General features: G+C 48.7%; 1 protein-coding gene across 1 annotated transcript in view; it reads left to right on the top strand.

The window, feature by feature from the left end:
* The first annotated feature begins 589 nt into the window (after positions 1-589).
* The window catches only part of LOC119374967 (uncharacterized), a 96,119-nt gene continuing 68,984 nt past the window's right edge, over positions 590-27,724 (top strand). The window contains exons 1-2 of the mRNA XM_049411104.1: positions 590-605; positions 1,973-2,180. Of these exons, the coding sequence (XP_049267061.1) occupies positions 590-605; positions 1,973-2,180 (224 nt within the window). The remainder of the gene's footprint in view (positions 606-1,972; positions 2,181-27,724) is intronic.

The following is a 27,724-nucleotide window of genomic DNA, read 5'->3' as shown; positions in this document are numbered from 1 at the left end:
ACTGACGCTCCCACGTTCAAATGTACATATATATATATACCCTAAAGTGGACGGGGGATGGCCGCCGCGGTAGCTCAGTTGGTAGAGCATCGGACGCGTTATTCCAAGGTCGCAGGTTCGGTCCCTGCCCGCGGCAAGTTATCTTTTCGTCCACTTTTCTTTCTTCACATTCACCTTACGTTTACCACTAATAACGTCCCCTATACTTACCTTGGCATTGTCTGTTAGTGCTCATTAATATTGTGTATAACAAAGAAAACCGAGCCCTTAAAATTAAGTCGTCTTTCCTTCATTCATAGCGAGGGTCTCGTTCTGACAGACTTGATGATTTCAGGTAGTATGCGAGGGATTATTGGTCAGCTGCCAGCTCGTAATAAGTTCACGTGCTACGTGACGCCAACAGGCAGAAAAAAGAGTGTTCCACACTCGCCGTCATGGCTACTGGCGGCGCTGACTGACGCTCCCACGTTTAAAAGTATATATATATATATATATATATATATATATATATATATATATAATATATATATATATATATATATATATATATATATATATATATATATATATACCCTAAAGTGGACGGGGGATGGCCGCCGCGTTAGGTCAGTTCGTAGAGCATTGGGCGCGTTATTCGAAGGTCGCAGGTTCGGTCCCTGCCCGCGGCAAGTTATCTTTTCGTCCACTTTTCTTTCTTCACATTTACCTTACATTTACCACTAATAACGTCCCCTATACTTTCCTTGGAATTATTGTTTGTTAGTGCTCAGTAATATGTATGTACATGGTGCTTCAAGAAATGTGCCCGAAAATCCTATGAAATAAGGGAAATAAAATATGTCCTCGCTGTTTTCATAATCACATTTCCTGTAGCTGCACGCATATTACGATGACTGGAGACAAGTTATGGCAATAATTAAATAAATAAACTAACTTTCAACTAGTGGAGGCAGGTGGTCGGTTCAAATAGGAGAATTGAAGTTCTTCCTGCGAAGAGCCCAATGCCGCTTTGAAATATCGAAAGAGCGGCCTGTGATAATCGTTGGGGAGTAAACGGGGACCAAGGAGAGTCCCAACAGCTTGCTCCTTTGTATATGCGGTGAGTTTATGACCACCACTAAAATAGGCAAAAAGAGCAAATTAAACCAATTTAAACCAAACTTAACAGCCCACTTTTCCTTCGGAGGCTCACAAAATTTTAGAAGTGTTAGTCACGCGCGATAACCGGAGTGCGCACGAGAGATAGTGAGTGAGTGAGTGAGTGAGTGAGTGAGTGAGTGAGTGAGTGAGTGAGTGAGTGAGTGAGTGAGTGAGTGAGTGAGTGAGTGAGTGAGTGAGTGAGTGAGTGAGTGAGTGAGTGAGTGTGTGTGTGTGTGTGTGTGTGTGTGTGTGTGTGTGCGTGTGTGCGTGCGTGTGCGTGTGTGTGTGTGTGTGTGTGTGTGTGTGTGCGTGCGTGCGTGCGCGTGCGCGTGCGTGTGCGTGTGCTGTGTGTGTGTGTGTGTGTGTGTGTGTGTGTGTGTACGCGTACGCGCAAATAAGTGAATATGGGAAATTGCCAAAGTACATTTCACAAAAAAACAATTAAAAAATGTTTCGGCGCTCAGCCAGCAGAGTGCGGTCGAAAAGGCGTAGTAAGTGTTAAACATGAGGCTGATTAAATGTAATAAAGTAACTTATACATGCCAGCTATCATTTACGTGCCCCAGATTGTGAAGGTAGTGTGTCAGTGTTAGGGTAGTGCTACGTTATATAAAGTATTGGTAAGGTGGCAGGGGCGTAGCCATAAATTTTTTTCGGGGGGGGGGGGGGTTCAACCATACTTAATGTATGTTCGTGTGTGCGTTTGTATGTGTGCGTGTATATGTACGCAAGCAAAACTGAAAAATTTCGGGGGGGGGGGCGTTGAACCCCCCCCCCCCCCTTGGCTACGCCCCTGTAAGGTGGAGAAAACGTTGGTTTTCGTTCGTTTCAGTGACAGAGATTCTGTGCACCGTGGGCCATATTGCCGTTACGCCAAATATGTACCCGCCCGAAGGGCCGTGCCAGTACCTCTATTACACGGACGTCGTCATTGTGGGAAGCGAAATACGGGCTTCACTCGTTCAAGAGAGCTGGAAGTTGTTCCAGAGGAAGGCCAGAATATATCAAACAGTCAAGGCAGGCATCGGTTTCGACTACCGGTGAGTTCTTTCGAAACTTGGTGGTGTACAGCGCAGCCATCACCCGTCTATGACAGAGCAATTCATCAACCACCGCGAGACTAAAAAGTCACAAGATCACTTATACATTTGCCAAAGATGATTCGAAGGTGAAAGCCAGCTTTTTTTTATTCTCAATCGATTCTGTTGATCACCCCGCCCCGAAAGCTGTCTGCATCCAATGTGGTCATTCATTGCCTCCGCGATTAGAGGCATTGGAAGCTTTCTGCACCTCACGTGCCTCCTGGATCGGGCCACCTATGACCAAGCGACGATGTCGCGTGATGGCGTCATGGCATGTGACGTCACGTCATGATGACGTCACAGAGCGACGTAATAACACAATGATGATGATCTTATCGTGTTGACACCGACGGTAACTTTTCGTGAGTGATGAGGCATGTAAGGCTTTTGCCTTAATAACCGACAGCTCTAGCATAGCAGTCGCAAGCCAGCAACGTCTCAAGATGACGCCTGCTTAGAAAGTAGCATTAGCATTGCGCAATGGCGTAGCCAGGGGGTGGCAAACCGGGCTCGTGCAGCCCCGAACAATTTTTTTTTTTCACGGCATACAGTGTACAAAATGACAGTCGACCACATCCGTCTGCCCGGCACGCACTCCCCCCTCCCACACCGCCCGAAATAAATTTCTGCCTACGCCCCTGGCGCTGCGTGTTCAGCGCACCCGCTTAAATCGCTTGGTTATTGCCTGCCTGCTTTGCAGGACCCGTCATTATTGCGATAACACTCCGGGCGCACTTGTGCCGTTGCCGTGAGGTTCAGTACAATGTACAAATCGATAAAATCGCAACGAGGTCATACGTTCTACGTCACCGACTATCGCAGCTCCAGCGGAAACGAAACGCGCCGGCCGTCTTCCCTCGCCCGAAAGGCCCATGAGGTAGCGGGGTTGTCTCCGGAAGGGAGGGGTTGCATCGCTCCGGCAGGAACTGCGCACTCTGATCGGCCGTGCGCGGTAGCGCGCGCCCTATCTTGACAGTGATTGGTAGACGGCTCATACATTTGTACGTGCTGTGTGCTCATCGCGCGGTTTCCGTTGAAGCGATAGACAGCACGAAGTTCGCTCTGCTCGCTGCAGCGGCCGCGTTTCCTTAGGCCAGCGTTTGGTTGAGTGACTTATTGAAGAGCGCAATATAACCAGCTCCAAAGGTACATGGGACAGGTCCTGAAAATTAAACTGACAAGTGCGGCAAGCTGGGCGGGTTCATAAGTTGCACAGTGACTTATTAAAAAGCGTGCCCTGGTTATTTGGCGCTTTTCAATAAGTCACTGTGCAATTTTATCAGCCCGCCCACCTTGCCTCACTAGTCGTTTTGTTGAGTTACGCCAGGTCGCAGACTAGAGGAGTGAGCTGCTAGCCTTACATCATAAACGTTCCATTTTTTTTTCTATAGCCTTCATTGTTTTGCCCTTGAGGCGTAACTGTGACATATTTCTAACGTGGCCAACTACCCTGTTGTGGTGCCTTAAATAGACGCTGGTGCCGAGTTTTTAACAGCGGAGCTTTTTAAGGCCGAGGTCAATCCCTGGGCATCTGTCGTCCGCACTTCCTACCCCAGCTGCGAGATCGAAGCCTGACGAGAAGGAGAGCATGGGTAAAGCTAAGTGTATGAGAGTACCTACTAGCCCAACATTTAACGCGAATGTTTTATGCCGGGGTCCACAACGGCTCCACTGACGTATTTCCGTCACGGATATGACGTTGTAAAATAAACACTAACAGATGGCAAAGAAAAAAACTAAAAGAAAAAGCTCCGTTACCGGGAGTCGAACCTACGTCCCCTCGCTCCGCAGAGCGCGGCGGAAACCACTAGGCCACAGAGCGCACGTTCTTAAGCTTACTAACGGCAAGCTACACCATTTACCGTTCGCGGTACTCGGGGATCAGTGGCTTCGGCGTGTTCTTGTTATCACTAGCGAGATGGCGCGAAGAGCGCGCAGAGAGCGCTTTAAAGTCTCGTTCACACCGGCGACTAGCAACGGTCGCGCAACTAAGTTAGTCGCAAAGCGACTGGTCGCAAACGGTCGCAAATTGCCATTTTGGTCGCAAAGCGACTGCTTTGGCTCAGTCGCTCGCTGCTCGATTTTTCAGTCGCGCGACTGCAGTCGCAAAGCTCTGAGCCAATCACATGCGCAGGAACATGATGTCATCTTATTTTACGGGGCAATGGCAATGCGAGCTATATGTGAGCAGACGTGAATTCTATGTGGCGACATATATAGGTCGCACGCAGGTGTGAACATCGGTCGCTTTGAGTCGCTTTTTGACTTGCAGTCGCAAATGGTCGCGCGACCGGTGCTAGTCGCAGGTGTGAATGAGCCTTAAAGGTCGACGCCCCGCGCGTCCCGATGCGAGCGCGCTTCTACAGGGGGTGTCTCTCGTGTGCGCCCGCTTACCTCGTGATGGGGGCTGCTTGTAACGTCTTGTCCTTTCACCGCAAGTTTCCGTTGACGATTCGGAGAGAACGAAGGTCACTTCGCTCGCTGCAGCGGCCGCGTTTCCGAAAAGAGCGCGCTGCTCACACGCAAAGAAGTAAGAATTCTGATAGTTGTTAGTTCGCGCTCGTCCTGTATATGTTGTTTTCATGCGTTTTTTCTGCTTTAGAGCGCGCTGCAAGTTTCGAGCTGGTTGCCGTTATTCGCGTGACATTACAATTTGTTGCTATAGCATTCATTCCTTCGCCCTTGTGGCGAAACAATGTATAATAAACGCTCAACTACCCCTGTGAAGACATGTTTCATTTTCGTGTTATACCGATTCCTATGAAAGGGGGATCAGCCACGTTTTTTGAACGAACTAGCCCAACTTTCTATCCTGTTGCATTATGAGAGTGAAGACTAGTGTTGTGGTTTGAGCCATGGTAGAAAAAGGTTAGTGAAGTGGAGAAGGGGAAGCTACGTAGAGAGGAGGAGAGCAAATGCGATGCTATGCCGGGAGCGCAGCAGATGGTGTGGTAAGGAGCACAGAGCAGGTGCACAATTGGCTGCGCTGGCGAAGGTAGTTGACCAATGGTAGCGCGCGCTCGAGCACAGATGGTGCTTGTGAGAGTGGAGGAAGGGCGCGCTCAATTCACGAGCTCCGCGGTGTAATCAGCCTTCGCGACGTTAAGTCACTTGAAGCTGCGCGTAATTTGTTTCCTTCTCTCTCACCCTGCTCATGCGTCCTCGTTCGGTTGCAGATACATCTCCCGAGTGAAGATATACGCTGCCCGGCGGGAACTCCGTCAATTGGCCCAGCAACGTCTAGAGCACTATGGCTTGCTCAACGTAATTACGAAGCCCGATGAACTGAACGAAACAGTGGAAGCGATGCAGCCAATTATAGAAGTAAGTGAGCGCGGCAGTGTCGTACGACTCGTTGCACAACTTGATATCACTGTGATATGATGAAGCGTTTGACCCATGTCCGTTAAATTTGCGCTATGACGAAATTTAGAGCGTCTCAACGGTAGCTTTCTTCGTGGCACGTTAGTTCTGTGGAATCTTGCAGAGTTATTCGTTAAAGATATCTTAATGAAAACCCACAGACAATGAGGTCAACGAAGGTATAGGGGCGTTATTTCTAGTCCTTTACCTACATTGTAGTAATTATGATATGAATGTAAAATTAAAATGGACGAAAAGATACGCGATAAATTGGACGGGAGGACAGCCGCCGTTGTAGCACAATCGGTATATAGACATCGGACGCGTTGCGCGAACTTTGTAGGTTCGGCCATACCGGCGGCAAGTTGCCTATACTTTCCTTGTCTTCATTGTCTACAGGTTTTCGTTAACGTTGTGTCCAAAAAAGAAAAAAAAACGAGGCCTTGATAAATTTCCCTCCTTTCGTTCAATAACAATATCTGGTGTTTTACGTTCTAAAACCGCGATATATGATAATGGGGCGCGCCGTATAGTAGAGGACTCCGGATGTTTCAACCAAAGTTCATTTTTTAAAGGGGTACTGACACAATATTTCACGGCCGAGATAGCCAGCGGGATCGATTCCGGTGAACATACGTATATCATCTGCAAAATACCAACAGCGAATATAGCTTGGAAGTTATTTTAAATGAATTTTGACGTTTGCGTGAGCGATCGACATCCTCGCGCTACTGACACCCTCAAAGGGGACCCTTGGGGACCCCCATACCTCCCTCACGTGACCACGCTGCAACAAGTTATGATGACGTCAAAGCCGCCATGTTATTTTGCCGCGTTTTCTCCAGCAGCCTACTTCTCGGCGGCTGCTCGCGAACCATGCGGAAGTGCGTCACACTTCTGTGTGCTGACGTGACCGAGCGCTGCACACGCTAGGTAGTGATATTTGCGCCCGGAGGCTTGTCGTTTTTAAAACCGAAACTGACTCTGGTCGGTAATGAGGAGCCTGTAACTAATTATCTGTCGCACGCTGCAGCAAACGATGTGCCGTGTTATGAATAACAGGCCCCCAGCAACACATTGCAGCAAAACAACGCGAGGCCAAAATTTTTGTGTCAGTACCTCTTTAACGTTCACTGACATCGCACAGTACACTGGCATTTAGCATTTAGCCTCTATCGGAATGCGCCTACGACGACCGGGATCGAACCCGCGACTTTCGAGTCAGCTTGTCGAGCTCCGGAATTATGCATTATAATAACTTCATATTGCAACTGCAAATCCATCTAGCTCGAAGAGCAGTCCTTCTGTGCAACCCTAGACAGCCACTAAGCGTAACTTCTGCACCCAATGAGCGGGTTAACACTAACAACCACCGTGAACAAAATCGGGTCGGGCCAGTTTATTTCCTAAAGGCCCCTTAATCAAGGGTGTTACATATGAGGTGGAATACATTATGCAATTGACAATGCAACGTAATGACCATTGGAAATTTTTCAAAAAAAAAATTGCCAAGTATCTGCGTGCTTCGCTGCAAATGTCGTCGAAAGACGATAGTCTTCTGCCGCCCGTACTATATGAATCCTGGTCTCATCTGCGGCCACCCGTGATACTGTTCCCAGGGCCACTGCCAGATGGCAGCACCATATCGTCGGCAGAGGGCTTTTTCGTGCATAGCGTCGCATTTTCAGCGCAGCCTAAGAATCATTAGGGTCTTTAGAATTACGTATGGATGTATTTTCTAGTAAAGAAACACACCATCTAATACTTACGTATTGATGTTGCGCCTCAGATATGCGTACTTCTTGCTTTTTGATCGACAATGTTCACAAGTATGAACGCAGCTACCAGTTCAAGATGGCTGGGCGTTCAGCAAGTGCTTAAACTTTGGCCGGCTAGCTGAGTCGTGTGACAGACAGAGAGAAAGACAGACCAAAATTTCTGCGTTCAAGTATCCCAAGAAAGACTATCGTCTTTAAAAAGAAATAGGCTGGTATATCTGTGCAAACAAGAACACGCGTGAAATGATAAATGTAAGTAATATACTGTGATGATAAAGTAATATACATGCAAACATGTGCGAAGGAAATCAACGCCCGTTTTCCTTTCTTTTTTTCATTCAGGCGCTCAAGGACGTACAGGACAACGATCCTGATAAGAAGACCGTGATCGCGATTGGTTCACTCACCTACAAACCCGTGGGTTTTGAGCTCGAGTACAAGCAGATAATCGAGCAGGTCGTCAAGTAAGCACGACACGACAAAATACTGAACAAGAGCCGCGTTGACATGAACACTCCGCTGGCATGTCGGGTTCCAAAGGCGCGTCCCCGATCAGGACAGCCTTCATTGCGATAGAAATCATATTGACACTCGAGGCGCGTTTCTGCCGTCACCGTCATGTTCCGTATAAATCGATAACATCGCCCCGCGCGTCGTATGTTCTGTGTGCTAGCGAAAGCTTTCGAAGGCTGCAGACGGGCGCGGTTCAAGCAGGGATGAAACTTGCCGGCTAGCTCCGTTGGGCGAAGGATCATGAAGGGGTGCCTGTGGGGGAGCTACGTCGCTCGGATAGCAACTGCGATCTTTGGTCAGAAGGGCGCGGTCGCGTGTACTACCTCTACAGAGATCAGCAGATGGCTTCTGCCTTTGTACGTGCCCAGCTCTCACCGCTTACTTTACGGTGAGGCGACACACAGCACGAAAACCGCTTAGCTTCCTGGAGCGGCCGTATTCTCTTAAGCCAGCGTTTTGTAGTGTTACGCGAGATCGGTTCTAAACAAGTTAGCTGCTACCCTTACTTCGTTTCACATTCCGATTTGTTGCTATCGCATTCACTGATTCGCATTTGTGGCGAAACTGTGACATTCTTTCTTACTTTAACAATTTATATAGTCACATTTATTACTGAACAAATAAAGATAGGTTCAAATGCGGATGATTCCATTATTTACAACGATGTTCATGTCGCAAAATGTCCGCTAAAATTGCCATTTGAAAGAACGTATTTTTAAAGAAGACATTTTTGAAGGTGTTTTGACGTCAGAATTCGTGATACACCGATATTGATATTCAGAATGACTGAAATCTGGACCCCGATTCTGCAATACAGTTTTTGTTCCACGGTTATGTTAGTACACATAGTGACCACATTGAATGCTTCACAAAAAAGTCAGCTTCACCGCAAGGGCGAAGCAATGAATGCGATAGCAACAAATTGTAGTGTTACACGAAGTGAGGCTGGCAGCTAACTGTTTTGTATCTGATCTCGCGTAACTACAAAACGCTGGTGTAGGAGAATACGGCTGCTCCAGGGAGCGATGCTCTTCGCATAGTCACTTCGCGCTGAGCGCGCAGCACGTAGAACGGTGCACGAGCCGCCCGCTGTGATGGCTTTCGAGATAGCGCGCGCGCCGGCGATCGCGACCGCGCCCGTTGATCCTCGCGCGACGCGCACTCCCCCCCCCCCCCTCGCGTCTTTTAAGGCTAGTTAAAGAAAGCCGGGCGTTTCCTGTCTGCATCAACGGCAGGCCTCCCTCGAGCGGGGTGATGTTATCGCATGCACTCTCCGAGCGATGGGCCGGCTTGTTTGAACTCTGCTTCGCCGCGTTCATCTCCCCCGCTCGAGCGCTTTTACCCGCGGTAGAACATACAATGCGCGGGGGGATATTATCAATTTGGACTTCATACCGGAAGGACATGACGGCGACAGCGATGGCGACGGCAAAAAACCCGTCGAGACTGTCCATATAATTGCTATCGCAATAAAAAGTGCTTGAGACCAGCGCCTTTGTAGCTGATGACATACTTATGTATATATATATATATATATATATATATATATATATATATATATATATATATATATATATATATACGGGACAAAGACAGTCGTGTGCGGGCCGGGCCATGTGGGGCCGGCGGACCGCGTACACCAGACCTCTGGTGTATAATATGCATCGGATAACGGCTCGGAATAACGGCAATGAATTTTGTTGGCGTCGAGTTGTGATTGGAAGTGTTAGATTTGGCCGTTAGCTGGATCTTAGCAACAAGGTAGATGGATGAAACAATTCATGTTATAACATGGCCGCCCTTGGGCTTTCTCACTGCAGCACCTTCAACGCCGACGCGGTGATAGCCATATCCTCGGTTAGCACGATGGAAAGCAACGAAGAATGCTACGCCGTGCCACCGAATGTTCTCAGCTCACCGTCACCCGAATTCCCTAGCCTCGTGAGTGTTCTGCATTCGTGTGTCGTGCATCAGGCTGGCCACACTCTCTAGTAAGCGCACAGAAGTTGCGTAACATAAAATTTATGAAGGTGTACTATGTGAAGATGCACCGAACTTACCCTTGAACTGACCTACGTTTTCTGTTAGATACGGCCCTTTAGGCCGTGCCTCCAAGACTACGCCGCAATGTCTCTTAAAGAGGTCATGAAGCATCCCTCGGGCATGGTGAGAAAACACGTCCTGCGGATAGCAAACACTGTCATGAACATCTCAGCCAAATCTTGCAGTCGTGCACGGCAAGGAGAGTTTAGAAGCGGAACGTGAAGTTGCCATTTTCTCAGGCGCCCTCTTTTCATACATAGACCTGTGCGTATTCTCTTCGAATCTGCCGGCGCCGGCTGTTTGACGTCGAACAGCAGATGGCACGCTATTGACAAATAGCCCACATAAATCGAGAGCGGCTTTTGGATCCATTGTGCTTCTTGCCACGGGGTGCTACCATGTGCCGGCGCAGCGCTCCATAGCCTGCTAACACTACACAGTGAGCCACACTCGCGCACAGGAATCGCAACGGGAGAGAGCGATATTGTTTCATCACGCACGCTCAAGGTCATGATTCGCGCTGACGTAACTTCCTTCCCCGGTGCCATCTCTCCCTGTGTAGCGTCAAGCACACTCGTCGGGACGAGATATCAGAGAAAGCGCTTAAAGGGGTATTCAGACGGGGGAGGAATGCTCGGGGTAGACGGGGGGGTTGCGGATCACGTGACCACGACGTCACGGATTAGCGAGTGGGCGTGACCCCCCCGCGCCTCCTCGGAGGAGACGGGGACGTTTTCCCCGAAAGGACAAACAATCCCCCGGCGGTGGGGGATGTGGCGGAATTTCTGGCTCTTGTTTGGCCACATTGTTGCACTTGCTCCTGCAGAGAGCGGCAGTGGGTGTCCAGTCTGCAGTTGGGGTCATCTGTAGCTGGGGTCATCGTCGTCAGCAGCTGGTGAAACGGGCGGTACAAGCCACAGGAGTAGTCTGGTAACACTGGTCTCCCCCTCCGTTCGCCCCGTCCGTGTGAGTGGGGGGCATTTGTGGCGACTTCTCCTCGCGAGTTGACGTCACTAGGCTCCGCCTTTACCCCCCGAGCATTTCTCCTCCGTCTGAATACCCCTTAAAGAACGCAGCAAATCCCTGTAACTCCGCTCGTTCTTAACGGAATCGAGAAATTTTAGCGGCAGTCGATTCTTCAGGCAATAATCTCTGACAGCGACGTCATTAGATGATTACTTATGAAATTCGTTCATGACCCTGTTAAGGGTACTGACGGCTGTACGCTGCCACGAAAAATTAGATCGGTCTTTTTGGAATGCACTTTTCAACGTAACGAAACGCTCCTAGCCCTCAAATTAACATTAAAGCTTCTGCATAATTCCTCAATCCAGGGCTCTGAGAACCTCCTGTAAGCATGCAGTGAATAGCGCTCGTGGAACGGCGCTCGTGGAAGGGTGTAGCGATGGGATGATATATATATCCCATCGCTACACCCTTCTCTATTGGCCGCTTCTACCAGTGATAAGGGTTACGTTTGCCTTGAATTCCCTAAGCTACATACACCTCATGAGCGGCGTCAGATTTCGATATGGACATTTCGTCTGTTTGTTATAAATTGACAGATGAAGGTAATCCAAGATTACTTGAAAAAATAATGGTTTATTGCGCATGCGCTACGCATCGTGCAGGAAACCCACTGGCCGTTAGTGAGCGCCAATGCGACGTACGCAAGCGACAAGACGCTGGTGGGGCTCTCGTTTGAGATGGGAACCCTACTCTACATCCTCGAGAGTGAAGCCGTCAACCTGCACGACGGCGCCTACGCGAAATGCACAGACTTTGGCATGACGAGTCGTGAGGCGGTGAGTTGAACTCGGCGTGGCATTCGCTGCTATAAAGCTCTCACACGGCCCATTACGCATTTGCCCGAGACGACTAGAAGACGAAAGCCATCTCCTTTGGCAGCTAAGCTGTTAAAGCTTTTCCTTAGGCCGGTTGACGTCACCAGAAAAGTAAAAGCTCCTAGCATAAGAGTTAAAAAAAATCTTGGTTTGGAGCGGGAATTGAACTCAGGCCTTCTGTATGGCGGGCAGATATTCTACGACAGAGCCACGCCAGTGCTTTCCACTGCTTCGGCTGAAAAAAACATATACACGCGTCATGTAGTGCGAGGTGAGAAAGGGAAGAGAGGGTGAGAAGTAAGGAAGGGAGGAGGTGAGAGCGACAGGAACGGCTATGCGCCACAGAAAGCGCGTATGTATCAAGCAGCACTTATCATAGCATAATACAGTCGAAACCCGCGATAACGAAATCCCGAGGGAACGAAATTCTCACCGCAACGAAATATTTTTGGAGCACCGGCGAACGCCCATAGGAGTCGATACATTTCGTAACTCGCGACTACGAAAGATATTCATACCGCAGTCCCTCATTAACGAAATTTTTGAAACACGAGTGCGCAAATAATCTACTCTCGCAACATTAACTACATTCGAAAACTGCTGAAATGCAGTCATGCTACACTTAAATTGTGCAAAACTATCGCTACAGCGCACTTGAGAAGCAGCCGCCACGAAACGTTGGCCGCCACCATAGTTTACAAAAAAACATAAAGCTGGCGACAATGATGATGATGATGGCTTGCCGAAACACTTGCTCGTTATCGCGGACTACGTAGCCAAATCCACATTCCTCATGGAGTTTCGTTCGTTGGCTTGGCTTTGTGCTTGGCTTTGTCGGCTTTGCGCGCACATGGTCGCGTGTGTGGAGCCATTTGTGGAGCGTTTGCCTGGTCGCTTGGTGCAACGTGAACTGTGTGTTGAGATTGCTTCGTCTGATTTCGCTGCCTGCGAAGATGCCGCCAATGCCACCTCCAACGAAAAAGCGGAAGTTCATCACGCTGGAAGATAAGGCTGCAATCATCAGTGAGGTGGAAAAGGGCAGAGAAAAAATGAACATCACCGAAGAATTCGGCGTTGCGTGCAGCTCGCTGTCCACGATTCTGCGCTGATACGCGCTGATGCAGCGGAGCCCGAAGAAGGTTCGCCTGTAGGAGCACTTGATGACGGTACTGGTGGCAGCACAGTGCCGCCGTCACTGACCAGTGCATGGGGCGAACTTTGTGCCATGGCAAACGAGGTTCCCGATCGAGTGGCATGAAATTGCTGCATGGTAACGCCCGCCAAAGCATACTTACTGACTTTTCGAAGTAAAATGTGTTTTTTTTTTGTAAATTCCATGTCTTTTCTGCCGCATTCTCGCGCCAACAAAATTCCCACAAGAGCGAAATTCTGTGCTTTCCCCGCCGATTTCGTTATTGCGGGTTTCAACTGTAGACGCTTGCAACTGAGCGTCGCTTACGCTCCGCTCCGTCCCGAGCTATGCAGTGCAGAGAACTCCGTATATATATATCGCGTCTTGGACGAGCGCGCCTTGTCGAGACGCGGTCAGCTTGGCTGCAAGCTGACGCCGAAACCAAATGGACGCACCTTCACGCTCCGCTCAATTTACTTCATAAGCGGAGATGATGATGATGAAAACATTCCTTTATAAAAGCACAAAGAAAACGGGGAGGGTCCCTATTCCAGGACTCCTATGACAACCTCTGCGACAGCCCGGGCCCGCTGGATGAGCGCCCGACAGACCTCAGGAGCGCCGTCGCGAAGGATGCCTTCCCACTGCTCTGGGGTACGGGTGGACCGAAGGATTGGTGGGAGGGGAGGGAAGTAGGCAGCGGTGCACTCTACGGTGACGTGAAAGGTTGTGGGGATGGCGCCACATCCTGGACAGGCGTCGGTATAGCGAGTTGGATATAATTTGTGCAGGAAGTGCAGATTTGGAAAAGTCCGGGTCTGCAGCCGGCGAAGTGCGACAGCCTCTCGTGTGAAAGGAGCTGGTGGGGGTTGGTATCGCTGTCGTTGGCGTGTGTAATGCTGTGTGACCTCGTGATATGTGAGAAGTGGGGAACCTAGCTCTGTGTTGGCCGCCTCACTGCGCGGGGCTGCTCGGAGGGTGAATTCTCGAGCGGCCGCATGAGCGCGTTCATTACCCGACAGTGAGGCATGACCAGGAGTCTAGAGCAGGTGTATGGTGTGGCTGATGTCTGATGCAACTTTGGATGTACGTAAAAGAATAGAATATGAGGTTTTGGGAATGCCGCGACCTGTTAGGAAAGCACGACATGCCGCTTGCGAATCGGTGATTATGTAGCACGTTTCCGCGGGGAGGCTCAAGGTATGTTGGATGGCCAGGGTAACCGCCAGGATCTCGCCCGAGTCGGTGGCTGAACATGGTGAGGAGATCGAGGCAGCACTTACAATCTCATGAGTGCCGCTAACCACCACTGCCGTGTGTGCGTTTGCCGTGCGAGCCGCATCCGTGTAATAGACCCTATCCTCCTCAACCTCGCTGAGAGTACGGTTTAGGTATCTTACTCGTGCCCGCCGACGACCGGTGTTGCGCTCAGGGTGCATGTTGCGTGGTAGGGGATGCACGCGAAGTACTCGAGCTACTTGGAGTGGCACGGAAGTCCCCTGTGTTTCTGGAGGTACAGGGAAGACTGGGTGACCCAGGCGGGTCAGTAGCTGTCTACACGTTGAAGTGCGAAGGAGGCGTTGGCGTTGACTAATCCACTGGGCCTCGAGCACTTCATCGAGGGTATTGTGCACTCCTAGAGACAAAAGGCGCTGCGTAGAAGTATAGTGCGGAACCCCCAACGCGACTTTGATGGCCTTACGCATGAGCGTGTCCACTCGTTCACGTTGTCCTTGTTGAAAAGGAAGGTGATAACTAAAGCGGCTTAGAATGCACGCGTCTACTAGTCGAAGCATATCCCGCTCCCCAAGGCCCGAGCGTCGATTGCTTACGCGTCGGAGCACGGCGATGATCTGTTCCGTCTGGCGTGAGAGTAGAGAGATGGTGTGTCTAGCCCTGCCATCTGCTTGAACGTAAAGTCCGAGGATGCGTGCTCGTTCTACCTGAGGAATGAGCGTCCCTTCGACGAGTACATTGATGTGGGGTGGGGAATTCTTACTGCGGCCACGGAAGACAAGGAGCTCAGATTTGTTCGGGGCACAAGTGAGGCCGCCCTGTCGAGCATAGTCTGACACAACCTTGACTGCTTGTTGAAGCCGGTCTTGAATGGCACCGTCAGAACCCCGAAACGTCCACAACGTGATATCGTCGCCATAGATGGCATGGTGCAGATGCTCAACTTGCTCAAGTTGTTTGGGAAGACCTGACATAGCAATGTTAAAGAGTGCTGGCGAGATCACAGCTCCGTGAGGGGTGCCTCTGCCCGGCAGGTGGAGAGGTGCGTTTTACGGTCCGCTGCTCGCATTATCGTTGTGCGCACACGCACTACAGTTCCTTCTACGCGTTCTTGTGTAAATCGCAAGCATACGCAGGTCTTACAGGAGCGAATAGTAAACGTTCAGCTACAAGTGTCTGATCATGCGTAATATGGAATAGCAAGGGGATGGGAAAGGGAAGTGAGGAGGAGTTACGTAAGGTTGAGGAATAATAAAAGAGGAAGGGGCACAGAAAGCGGGTATGTGCCAAGTAGCTCATATCGTAGCATAATCATGCATAGTATGGTACATTAAGGGGATGGGAAAGGGAAGCGAGGAGGAGAAGTGATGCAAGGTTGAGGAAGAATAAAAGAGGAAGGGGCACAGAAAGCGGGTATGTGCCAAGTAGCTCATATCGTAGCATAATCATGCATAGTATGGTACATTAAGGGGATGGGAAAGGGAAGCGAGGAGGAGAAGTGATGCAAGGTTGAGGAAGAATAAAACAGGAAGCGGCACAGAAAGCGGATATGTGCCAAGTAGCTCATATCGTAGCATAATCATGCATAGTATGGTACATTAGGGGATGGGAAAGGGAAGCGAGGAGGAGAAGTGATGCAAGGTTGAGGAATAATAAAAGAGGAAGGGGCACAGAAAGCGGGTATGTGCCAAGTAGCTCATATCGTAGCATAATCATGCATAGTATGGTACATTAAGGGGATGGGAAAGGGAAGCGAGGAGGAGAAGTGATGCAAGGTTGAGGAAGAATAAAACAGGAAGCGGCACAGAAAGCGGATATGTGCCAAGTAGCTCATATCGTAGCATAATCATGCATAGTATGGTACATTAGGGGATGGGAAAGGGAAGCGAGGAGGAGAAGTGATGCAAGGTTGAGGAATAATAAAAGAGGAAGGGGCACAGAAAGCGGGTATGTGCCAAGTAGCTCATATCGTAGCATAATCATGCATAGTATGGTACATTAAGGGGATGGGAAAGGGAAGCGAGGAGGAGAAGTGATGCAAGGTTGAGGAAGAATAAAAGAGGAAGGGGCACAGAAAGCGGGTATGTGCCAAGCAGCTCATATCGTAGCATAATCATGCATAGTATGGTACATTAAGGGGATGGGAAAGTGAAGCGAGGAGGAGAAGTGATGCAAGGTTGAGGAAGAATAAAAGAGGAAGGGGCACAGAAAGCGGGTATGTGTCAAGCAGCTTATATCGTAGCATAATCATGCATAGTATTGTCACGGGGTCGTGACGTCGACGAAGACAGCAGTCAGCACGTCCGAGATGAAACTGTTTATTTGGCCGAACTTGTGGCCGGGAAACTGATAGTCAAACTACAGCAATACACGCTGTACAATAATAGCGGCGAACGGGGCGTCGACCGTCGATCAACTCACAAGCGGTCAAGCGCGTCGGCTTTTATACAGGCGCTATCGAACTTTCCAGCGATATCGCTGGTGGTTGCGCAATCTCTAGAATGAGCTCGAGCGTTCGCGTCTTGCGCGCAATCTTAACAAAATCATCTACAACAATCATGAAGCTTCTCGAAGAATGAGGCGCGGTTTGCGCTGAGCGTTGCCGACAGTCTTTGTGGGCGAATGCAGCAGAAGTGATAAGAAACATACGTGGCAATGCCCCCCTCTGAAAAAGCATCGTCCCGATGCTTAAAACAGAACATGAATACATGCAATACTAAAGAAAACTAAGCACACAAACATTAGAGTCCTCAGGTGCGTTAACGAGCATAGTACGGTTTAAGGCGCACCACATGCACGACCTCGGGTCGAGCTCGGCGCCTCTGAGAGTTCGTGATGCCGTCGGGGACAACCTCGTAGTCGAGTGCGCCGAGACGTCGAAGTACCCTGTACGGTCCGAAGTATCGTCGAAGAAGCTTCTCGCTCAGTCCGCGTCGTCGTATTGGCGTCCAGACCCAGACACGGTCGCCGGGCTGGTACTCCACGAAGCGTCGTCGAAGATTGTAGCGACGGCTGTCGGTGTGCTGCTGGGTCTTGATGCGCAGGCGGGCGAGCTGTCGAGCTTCTTCGGCACGTTGTAAGTAAGCGGCGGCGTCGAGCTTTTCTTCGTCGGTGACGTTCGGTAGCATGGCGTCGAGGGTCGTCGCCGGGCTCCTTCCGTAGACCAACTTGTACGGCGTCATCTGCGTCGTTTCTTGGACGGCCGTGTTGTAAGCGAAGGTCACGTACGGAAGGACGGCATCCCACGTCTTGTGCTCAACGTCGACGTACATGGCCAGCATGTCGGCGATTGTCTTATTTAGACGCTCGGTGAGGCCATTGGGCTGCGGGTGGTAGGCGGTGGTGCGGCGGTGTCTCGTCTCGCTGTATTTGAAGATCGCCTGAGATAGGTCCGCAGTAAAGGCGGTACCTCTGTCTGTGATGAGGACCTCTGGGGCGCCATGTCGCAAGACGATGTTCTCCACGAAGAATTTGGCTACCTCTGCGGCGCTGCCTTTGGGCAAGGCCTTTGTCTCGGCGTAGCGGGTGAGGTAGTCAGTTGCTACGACGATCCACTTATTGCCGGAATTCGACGTCGGGAACGGCCCCAGTAGGTCCATCCCGATTTGCTGGAACGGCCGGTGAGGTGGTTCGATTGGCTGCAGAAGTCCCGCTGGCCTAATCGGCGGTGTCTTCCGTCGCTGGCAGTCAGGTATAATAAGGGGATGGGAACGGGAGCGAGGAGGATAAGTGATGCAAGGTTTAGGAAGAATAAAAAATCACAGCATATCCACGGGGTGAATGATGATGAGTGGGGCGGAGCTCCGGAGGGAATCATCGGTAAAACCGTGCAAATTCGCCCAGTGCAACATATAAAGAGTGCGAAACACCGTGTATGTATTAAACATCAAAGCTTTATTGTACTGTTGGTTTACGTGGTCCCTTCATTATCAACGCTTTGTGATCAGTAAAATGCAGGGAAAATGGTTCTTGTATGGGTGTTAACGTGAAGTTGCCAAACACTACATCGATGCAAGTTCCCCTGATGGTGGTTGGTTCCGGGTGGTCTATCGATATGCATCTGAGTCCATATCTGATTGCCGTGTATTGCATCAACGAGTCCTTACTTCTGTCTGCAACGTCGACGTTGAAATCGCCGACGAGTAGAAACGGTCTATTCTTGTAGTACTTGCGCATTGCCTCGTCTATGAACGCCTTGACGTCCCCAGTGGAGAGATTGGGCGCAAGGTAGACGGCCGTGCCGCTTAGGCCTCCCCTTCTAGCACTGCGGGGTTTTCCCGGCGTCGCCGAGCAGCCTGACGACACGCTTCGGCCTCTCGTTCTCAAACGGCCGGATTCTGTCTGCGAGCGCGCGCTGCCACCGCCTTGCGCTCTCGTCGCTCCGCCGCTTTGTCTTCCCTACGGCGACTATACGAGCGAATAGGAAAGCGCGCCAAGAGCGAGCGCCTTTTCTTATAACAGCGCCATCTATCATCTTTAATCATCAACGTATACGAAAAACCACTAACACCACCTAGTGCTTATTTCCAAGGACATATACACACAACGCCATCTACTGAGCAATTCATAAACTAGAGGTGGCTACATACTACTACTATTACTACAGGAGAGGGAATGACCCACACCCTAAGGAGCTTCGCCCCTAAAAGAGGAGGGGGCACAGAAACCGGGTATGTGCCAAGCAGCTCATATCGTAGCATAATCATGCATAGAATGGTATAATAATGGGATGGGAAAGGGAAGCGAAGAGGAGAAGTGATGCAAGGTTGAGGAATAATAAAAGAGGAGGGGGCACGGAAAGCGGGTATATGCCAAGCCGCTTATATCGTAGCATAATGATGCATATTACGGTATAATAATGGGATGGTAAAGGGAAGCGAGGAGGAGGAGCAGTGATGCAAGGGTGAGGAGCAATAAAGGAGGAGGGGTCCACAGAAAGTGGACATGCGCCACGCAAAGATCGACAGATGAAAGAAAAAGAGGATGGTGATAAAGAAAAAGTCAATCTGCCTTCGTCCGGTGATGACGCTTCCATGCCAATCTAAGCCCACGGTTTCTAAGGAAAGCCACCCATCCCCGCTGTTCCTTCTGGCTTGGCCCCGCTAGTGCGATGCTGCCCTAACTTTTTTTCTTTTCAGTCGGTTGTATTGGTAGGCTCCAGAATATTTTTTGTCATTTCCAAGCGGGAATTTCGAGCCAACGAAATCAGCCAGAACCGATGGGCATTTGTTTTCGCAGATTTGCGGGAAAAGGACGAGCACCTCCATAAGAGAGCAGTTTCTGGATGAGCCGTACGTCGTGTACGGCACGTTTATAGACGACGACACTCAGAAGCGCATCGCCTTCGCGGAGTTCTTCACCAGCGGTCGAGACAAGGTGAGTGCTATACAGGATAAGTACACTCAGCATTAAACTAATGAAATCAATAGACAATGAAGCTAAGGAAGGTCTAAGGGACATCACTTCTGTGTTATAAATGTAGTATAGTAATTACGACATAAATGGAATGAAAATAAAGCAGACGAAAAATCAACTTTAGCAAGAAGAAAACAACAAAAGACGAAAGATGGCACTCGATCGGCCGCGCAAGGCTTGAAACAGTGAAGCTACTGCCTTTATTTGAAAGAGGTCGAGACTGAATGAGAGAAGCCTCTATTTAGTCCTAAGTACCTAGTAGTCATCGACGTAGCATCACCGGTAGAAGAACGGGCGGGGCGCCGCTCATACTCTGCTTCCCAGTAGGCTAGATGCCTGCGTATAGTCCCCATATTTGCAGCATTCTGGTGACGTTCACGGTTCCTGTACCCGACATTCTCTTGTCACCGCTGTCTCTCGTTCTGAACGTCCCATGGCTGCATACTGCGGATCTACTCGTCACTGCCGCTGCCGTTCTCGCTTAGCGGCAAGTCTTGCTTCACGAAGCGTGGCTTCTTCTTCGACATTGAGAACGATCCTTGGGCGTCCCATGGCTGCTGCTGAGCACGCGCGGCGGCGCACTAACTTATCTAGCTGTTGCCCCGCTGACAACGCTAGCTAACGCTCCCAGGATTACACAAAATACCCACTAAAGTGGAGGGGACCACGACCACCACCGTGCATCGGACGCGTTATCCGAAGGTTGTGGGTTCGCTCCCTACCTGCGGCAAGTTGATCTTCCATCCACTTTAATTTCTTTCCATTTATGTTATAATTACTATACTACAGTGAAAACATACCAGTAATGCCCCCAATAGACGATTTTCCGCAGCGGCGCACGGGCGCTGCCATGTTTGATCACGTGATCGTAACTGGCCTTCCCCCAACCAACGCATTGGGCCTCGAGCTTGCTAATCGCCCACCGTTCTCACAGCAATAAATAAGTGGCAAAATCGGCCATCGCTTTGTGTCAGCTCACGCTGCAGAAAAAGCGTCAGGTATGCTTTTGTCTTTATTGCGATCAGCTGTGTTTATTTATCATGACTGCTAAGCCTTGTCTCCGACAATATGAGAAGGAATCTTAGAAACACTGCAAAATACTGACGAGTACATTGCTCTCGAAGCTTCAGGACGCGAATATAAAACAAATAAATGCGTAGGTTTTGAACTTACGGGCCACACAGCGCAGAACGACGACGCGATAAATTCGAGGCGGAAGGAAACTGCATCCACAGGTTCCGTGATGTTTACTTTTCCGGTGCTGCCGTCTTTTACTTTTACTCGCGTGCGCGCAGTCGCTACGGGAACTCCGAGCAGGCGACGCGACGCGGATGGAGACATTGAGCAGCGCTGCCAAAGGCCACGGCAGGGGGATGGCCATGGAGACGGCCAGGGTAGGGGGACGGCCACGGTGGGGTGGCGCCATCTAGTTTTGATTGAACAAACCAGCTGCGGAAAATCGTGTATACCTCGATCGAGTCCTCGATCAATCCCGCCCCTTTTGCACGTACACGCATTATGTGGTTAGTGTAACTCCCTTTTTGATGCTAACGAGTCATTGCGTTTCTAATTGTTTCTTGCTTCCGAGATCGGATCTCAAAAGCCCCTGGCCTGGCCTGATTAGACCAGACCTCGGAGGCTTGTGTTCACGCGATGCACATTTGTGTATACGAAGAATTTCCCTAGGGCGATGAAATAACATGTTTGTCCTACATGCGCCACCATGTTTCGCTTCAATGCATAAGCTTAAAGGGACCCTGCAGCACTTTTCCAACTAACCACTGAATCGCTTGAGTTCACTGCCTCACGAATCGACTGCCGCAAAATTTTTAACACAAAAGTGTTTTATGCCGGGGTCCACCACGGCTCTACTGACGTATTTCCGTCACGGATATGACGTTGTAAAATATAAAGACTAACAGTTGGCAATGAAAAAAACCAGAAGAAAAAGTTTCGTCACCGGGAGTCGAACCTACGACCCCTCGCTCCGCAACGCGTGAGAGAAACGATTCGGCCACAGAGAGCACGATCTTTGACATCCTAACGGCGAGCTATTTATATACACCATTTAGCCATGGCGGTACTCCAAGATCGGTCGCACTTCAGCCTGTTTTCGTTATCACTAGCGAGATGGCGCGAAGGGCTCGAAGTGCGCGCTAAAAAGGCGTCGCCCCACGCGAATGATCGCGCGCGTCTGCAGGGCGTGGTCGCTCGTGCCCGGGCTTATCTCGTGATGGCGGTGGTGTGTACGTCTTGCGCTCTCACCGCGTTGAGAGTACGAAGGTCACTTCTCTCACCGCAGCGGCCGCTTTTGCGAAAGGAGCGCGCTGCTCACACAGAAATAAGTTAGAACTGTGACAGTTAATTCGCGCTCATCTTGTGTATGTTCGTTCGGTGCGCCATTTCTGCTTCAGCATCGCGTTGCAAGTTTAGAGCTGCTGGCCGTTCTTCGCGTGACAATTTCTTGCTGTAGCATTCATTCCTTCGCGCTTGGGGCGAAAGAATGCACAACAAACGCTCAACTACGTCTGTGAAGACACGTTTCACTTTCGTCTTATACCGATTCCTATGACTGAGAGATCATCCATGTTTTTTTGTTTTTTTTTTTTTTGAAAGGCTCGAACAAGATCTTGTGTCGTCAGAATTCGCTGTACATTTCACCGAGAGAGTTTTTATATGTTGTTTTTCTTATGTTCGTTCTCTGCAACATTGTATCCTTGACTTGTTACCTCCTGAAGGTCGCGGGTTCGATCCCGGCCGCGGCGGTGGCATTTCCATGGAGGCGAAATGGTAGAGGCCCGTGTACTGTGCAATGTCAGTGCACGTTAAAGAACACCAGATGGTGAAAATTTCCGGAGCCATCCATTACGGCGTGCCTCGTAATCATGTCGTAGTTTTGGCACGTAAAACCCCAGATATTATTGACTAGCTACATATTACGTAGATATTTGTATGTATTTGTATATAATCGTACATGGCCCCACAATTAGCCTTCGGCTAAGGAAACCATACTGTGTTTGCGCATGTTTTGAATCTACTTAACTTGTGGAAACCAGCTCGAAACGATAAATCAGCGGGTGATCCCGCTTTTCGCACGCAGTACTTCAAGGCCGTCAAGAAGTACGGCTCCGTACGACGCCGACTCGCCTGGATGCTGTTCAACGTTCACTTGGGGGACGCCAGAAAAAGATGCGGTTCGGACGCCTTCACGATCGTGAGGCTTATCTGCCAACAGATTCGCGGCATTACACAGTGCGGCTGAAAAAATGACCACGCCCCCCTCTTTTTGTACCCGTACACAATGTCCGGCCATTCAATCAGACTGTGACGTATATTAGTTGAAAGTCACGATAATGTTTTCTTTGTTTCCACGTTTACACTGGGTCCGTGATGTCTGCGTATTTTTGTTTAATTTCTGCGAGTGTTCTGCTAACAGAGATGCCGAGGACTGTCTACTCGGTCATTGTTGGCCCTTGAATAGCAATAGTTAAGTAGCTCAGCGCATGGTAAATGTAAGAACGGACCCCCTAGAAGCGTATTGGAGTTCCCTAGTGGAGCTTTGACGCTCCCTAGTGGCGTTCTTGATGTTCCCTAGCAGCGTTTGCTGCCCAAAAGGTTCTAGAAATGACAAAAGTAACATGCTCGATTCATGATGTCACGAAAAACAAGCGGCAGAAACTTGCGCTTGTTCCACATTTGCATGCGTTCTGGCATGAGATAAGAAAAAAAAAGGTGTGCAAAAGGATTTTACGTTTTTTTTTTTAGTTTAGCAGTCAGCTGTGGCGGTTTTCTCGAAAAATGATTAAGAAGACATACGAAAGCTTGAGCGCCGAAAAAGAGGTCGACGCGATGACGTCTACTTTTTTGTGCCATCCCCTACCACCAACCGAGGGTAGAAGCGGGACCAGCACCGCGACACCGTTTCGAATAATAAACGTTGATTCCTCCTCCCTACCCTCTGCTCGTTGTAAGTGCTGGCTGCTACATTCCGGCTGCTGTCTTGACGAAGTACAAATTACCGGGTCGTTGGATATGCACTAGTGTGTGTATGTCTGAATAATAGACGACACGACATGGGAATCACTGGACGTGTGCCACCGTGCACGTCGTTAACCTGCGAGCACCCACGGAAAAGGTATACTCGACTGGGTAAATGCCACAATAATTAAGCAGAGCAAGGGGTAAAAAAGAAAGAAAAATTGAAATTTGCTACAAAGGATGTGAAGAAGTCGGCAAAGAAAGAAGACATTTTCTTTACCTAATGACAATGACAATGAAGATCATCATCATCATCCTTTATTATCCCTTGGGCCCTGGGTTGGGCATTACCTAAGGGGGGGGGGGGGAAGGGGGTAGCGAAATATATATACAAGGTCACATTTAGAAAGGAATATCGCAGAGAAAAAGGCACGTTAACTTTGTGCACTGCTATTAAAACAAGGGAAAGAAAAGACATGGTATGTGTTAACGAAATATTTGCTGTGCGTTTCCAGCAGCACAAAAAATAGAGAAAAAAAAAGAAAAAGGAAACATCCCCGGGCGTGTTTACAAAATGTTTTACGTACTGGTCAGGAAGTAAAATCTACAACAAGGAGTGGTTACGTTATACATTCTTATGGAAGCGAGGACTTTGGAATGATATCACTTTAGAGGCGCAATTTTCTGGAAAGAATAAAAAGGTACAGGGCAATATATTTAATATAAATCAGGAAAAGGAGCAGCTGCAAAGTAAAATTCCAGTTTCATTTTTGAGCCAATGAAGTGAAGGTCTCTGCTGTTAAGTTTAATTTTGCCAAGTGAGCTGATACCAACCTCCTGAATTTCGATCTGTCATGTTCATGGCCGATTGATTCGTTAAGCAAGTTCCGTTTTTCTATGGCCAAGGGTAAAAAAGATTTAATGAAAGAGTTTGTAGATCCAGTTATACGCAACACACTCATGGAAAAGCCGACGGGATGTTCGCACAGGTGGTATTAAAATGGAGGTTCGAAGGTCAGGGCTATTGCGATACAGGTTATGAAACAGTGCCAGCCGCAGTGTTTTTCTTCGTTGAGTTGGTGATGATAGTGATGATGCTCCTGGGATAATTGGCTACTACCCTCTCGGGAGGATCGGCCAAGAGTCGGACGGATCATATGGTCTTAAATTTTTTTTCATGTCCTACTAGAGGTTACGGCGGCAAGTAGACAGACGGGCGATTCTTAATGATGATGATAATGATTTTCTTTATGAATGGCTCACACCTACTCTGGGGGATTGGCCAAGAAACGCATAATTTACAGATAAAAGTGGTCACACATGAATTCAATGAATTATAGAATAGTTAGAATAAACTATTAATGCTAATTTAAAAATTCAAAATCAGAACCGCCCTGATACAATTAAGAATTTTTGTACAGCGGAACAGACATCCCGGTGACAATGACCTAATGAGGAGGCTTCCAAGGATAGAATATTAAAAGCAATGCAATCCAATCTAATTCGATTAAACGCCGCTTTGAGAATGTTTTGAATGTTTTTTATCCGTAAATTGAATCTGCTACATGATAAAAAATTATGTTCAACTGTTTCGTGCTTGTTGCAAAACGAGCAAAAAGGGGACGGAGCCAGACCAGCTCTATGCATATAAAAGTTTAGTTTGGGAACGCGATAGCGTAATTTTGTAAAAATAACTTCATCATTTTTTTTTGTTGTTGTTGAACAGAAATTCCTACGCCAAGGGAACAAGAGGTGTCGATATTCGTTTAGGCGAGTGATTAATGCTTTACCAGAATCTTGAATTATGGCACGCCTTCTAAATCTGTCACGAATTATGAGTGCTGATGTGGGAATAATTGAGAGTATCGGACCCCTGAGAGCGGCTTTCGCCAGAGTGTCTGCCAGTTCATTCATTTTTATCCCTTTGTGGTCCGGTGCCCAGATTAATCTGATGAAAAATACGTGGGTGGGAACAAGAAAATGAAAAGTACGTGATAATTGAGAATCACTATTTGCAGCGAGCGCTGAACACAAAGATAAATAATCTGTACTATGGCCACTCTTGAGGTGTATGGGCTGATATTTGGTAAAGCCATAATCACCGCTAAAAATTCTGCCGAAAATACTTATGAGAAATCGGGAAGTCTTAATGAGAAGAACCAGTTGAAATTCTCGGAGAAAATCCCAATGCCAGATTTTTCTTCGGATTGTGAGCTATGATATTTGTTGCATTTATCTCCTCTAAATGCCTTTGTAGTAGGCCGTTTATTAACTGGTAAGGCAAATTTTGATAAATGAACTTATCTTTTTTTCTTTCTTAAGGAACTTAAACCAAGAAATTCTGTTTTGTCTGCCTGTCTGTCTGTCTGTCACCCGATTCAGCCACCCGGCCAAAGTTGAACCTCCTGCCGAAGGCCCAGCCATCTTGAACTGGTGGCTTGGTTTATACTTGTGTACATTGTCGATGAAAAAGCAAACAATACGCATATCTGAGGCGCAACATCACTAGGTAAGTATTAGGTGGTGTGTTCCTTTACTAGAAAATACATAGATACGTAATTCTAAAGACCCTAATTTCTTAAGCTGCGCTGAAAATGCGGCTCCGCTGAAAATGCGACTCTATGCGCGCCGACGAAAGCCCACTGCCACGGAGGAAGGAAAGAACTTTTCTTCATCCGTGCCCTCTGCACAAGCTCATGTTACCCGACGTACTGCCAGATGGCGTCCATATCTCACGTAGCGCCTCCTCTATCGTCTTTCGACGACATTTGCAGTGAAGCATGCAGATACGCGGCCAATTTCTTTTCTCATTTTTTTTTCATAACACAAAAAAAGTATGGCAGCTTCGCACTAGTGATACCAAGCCTGAAGGAAGAGCGGAGCTGAGTGGGCTTCCTTGTTTCTCGTTAATTTTTTTTCTTTTTCTTTCTCTTTCCCTCTGTTTCTTGTATCTGTTTTTGTACCTGTTGCCTTCTATTTCTTTCTTTCTATTTATTTCTCTCTCTCTCTCTCCACCTATTCATTTCTTTTTCTAACCTGATGGTCCCCGAGTGGGCCTAGCCAGGTGACGTTGAGTTTACTCGCGTCTGTTGTGGACCGAATAAAGTTGTCTCACTCACTCACTCACTCACTCACTCACTCACTCACTCACTCACTCACTCACTCACTCACTCAATCACTCACTCACTCACTCACTCACTCACTCACTCACTCACTCACTCACTCACTCACTCGCTCGCTCACTCACTCACTCACTCCTTCTCCCTTTATTTGTCTTTCTTCCCTTTCTTTCTCTCTCTCTCTCTCTCTCTTTGCTTCTTTTTCTCTCTTTCTTTATCTTCCTGTCTTGCTCTGTAAAACTAACGACAATGGTATTCTTTTATCTTTCCGCCAGAGTCCTCTAGTGATGGCAGGCGATGAGGTCTGCGCGTCTCTATTGGTGGAGCAGTGTCACGTGGTGGTGCTCGCGCGTTCTCGACAAAAACAAGCGCGTGGACGTCTACGTGCAGCCGAAATTCTTTTTCTCCATATTTTCTTTCGTGTTACTTATGTCGGTGCCAGAAAATTTTCCCGAAATACTGTGCTGTTTTGCGTACTCCAATGTGTTCGGCGTCTTTCGCGCACATCCCTATGCCGCTATAGTGAATTGTCACAGCTTTTAGGGGTGCCGCCTGTCGTGTTTTTTCAGGGTGTTCCACCTAACTAGAACAAAAGATTCACAAAGAAGTGGTTAACATCAACTGAATGAAACCAACAACATGGTTTGCCGTCATGAGGCGCTCGTTAGGGTGTTTTTATATTCCGCTTAATTTATTAACTAAGATCAGCTGTGCAACATTTCTAATATTATTTTTAGGGCCAAGTGCGTTTCGTTAGGTTCTAGAGGGCATTCCAAAGTGACCGATCGATCATATTGTGGGAACGTACTTGCTGGGTAGTGATTTTTTTCGGCGTTTAAAGAAACCCCGCCAAACATGACCATGTGGCTGCCCTCGTGCGCTACTAGAGTCTATGCGCTACCGTACTGCAGCGCCCTCAAACGTGCTTCGAGCCAAAGAACCGGTGCTTGTACGGGTGCTTCTACCACGGCTCCAGGCGTCGGCTTCACAGTGTGTGCCCATTTTTCACGGCCGCACAAGGCAACGAAACGCCATCGTCTCTGAGAAGTGATAGGCTGACGGTCCGCGCGCCGGTTGTTTC

The sequence above is a fragment of the Rhipicephalus sanguineus genome, chromosome 11 (genome assembly GCF_013339695.2).
Source record: "Rhipicephalus sanguineus isolate Rsan-2018 chromosome 11, BIME_Rsan_1.4, whole genome shotgun sequence".
Lineage (NCBI taxonomy): Eukaryota > Metazoa > Arthropoda > Arachnida > Ixodida > Ixodidae > Rhipicephalus > Rhipicephalus sanguineus.
The sequence above is the reverse complement of the archived record's forward strand: the minus strand, read 5'-3'. Positions and strand labels throughout refer to the sequence as shown.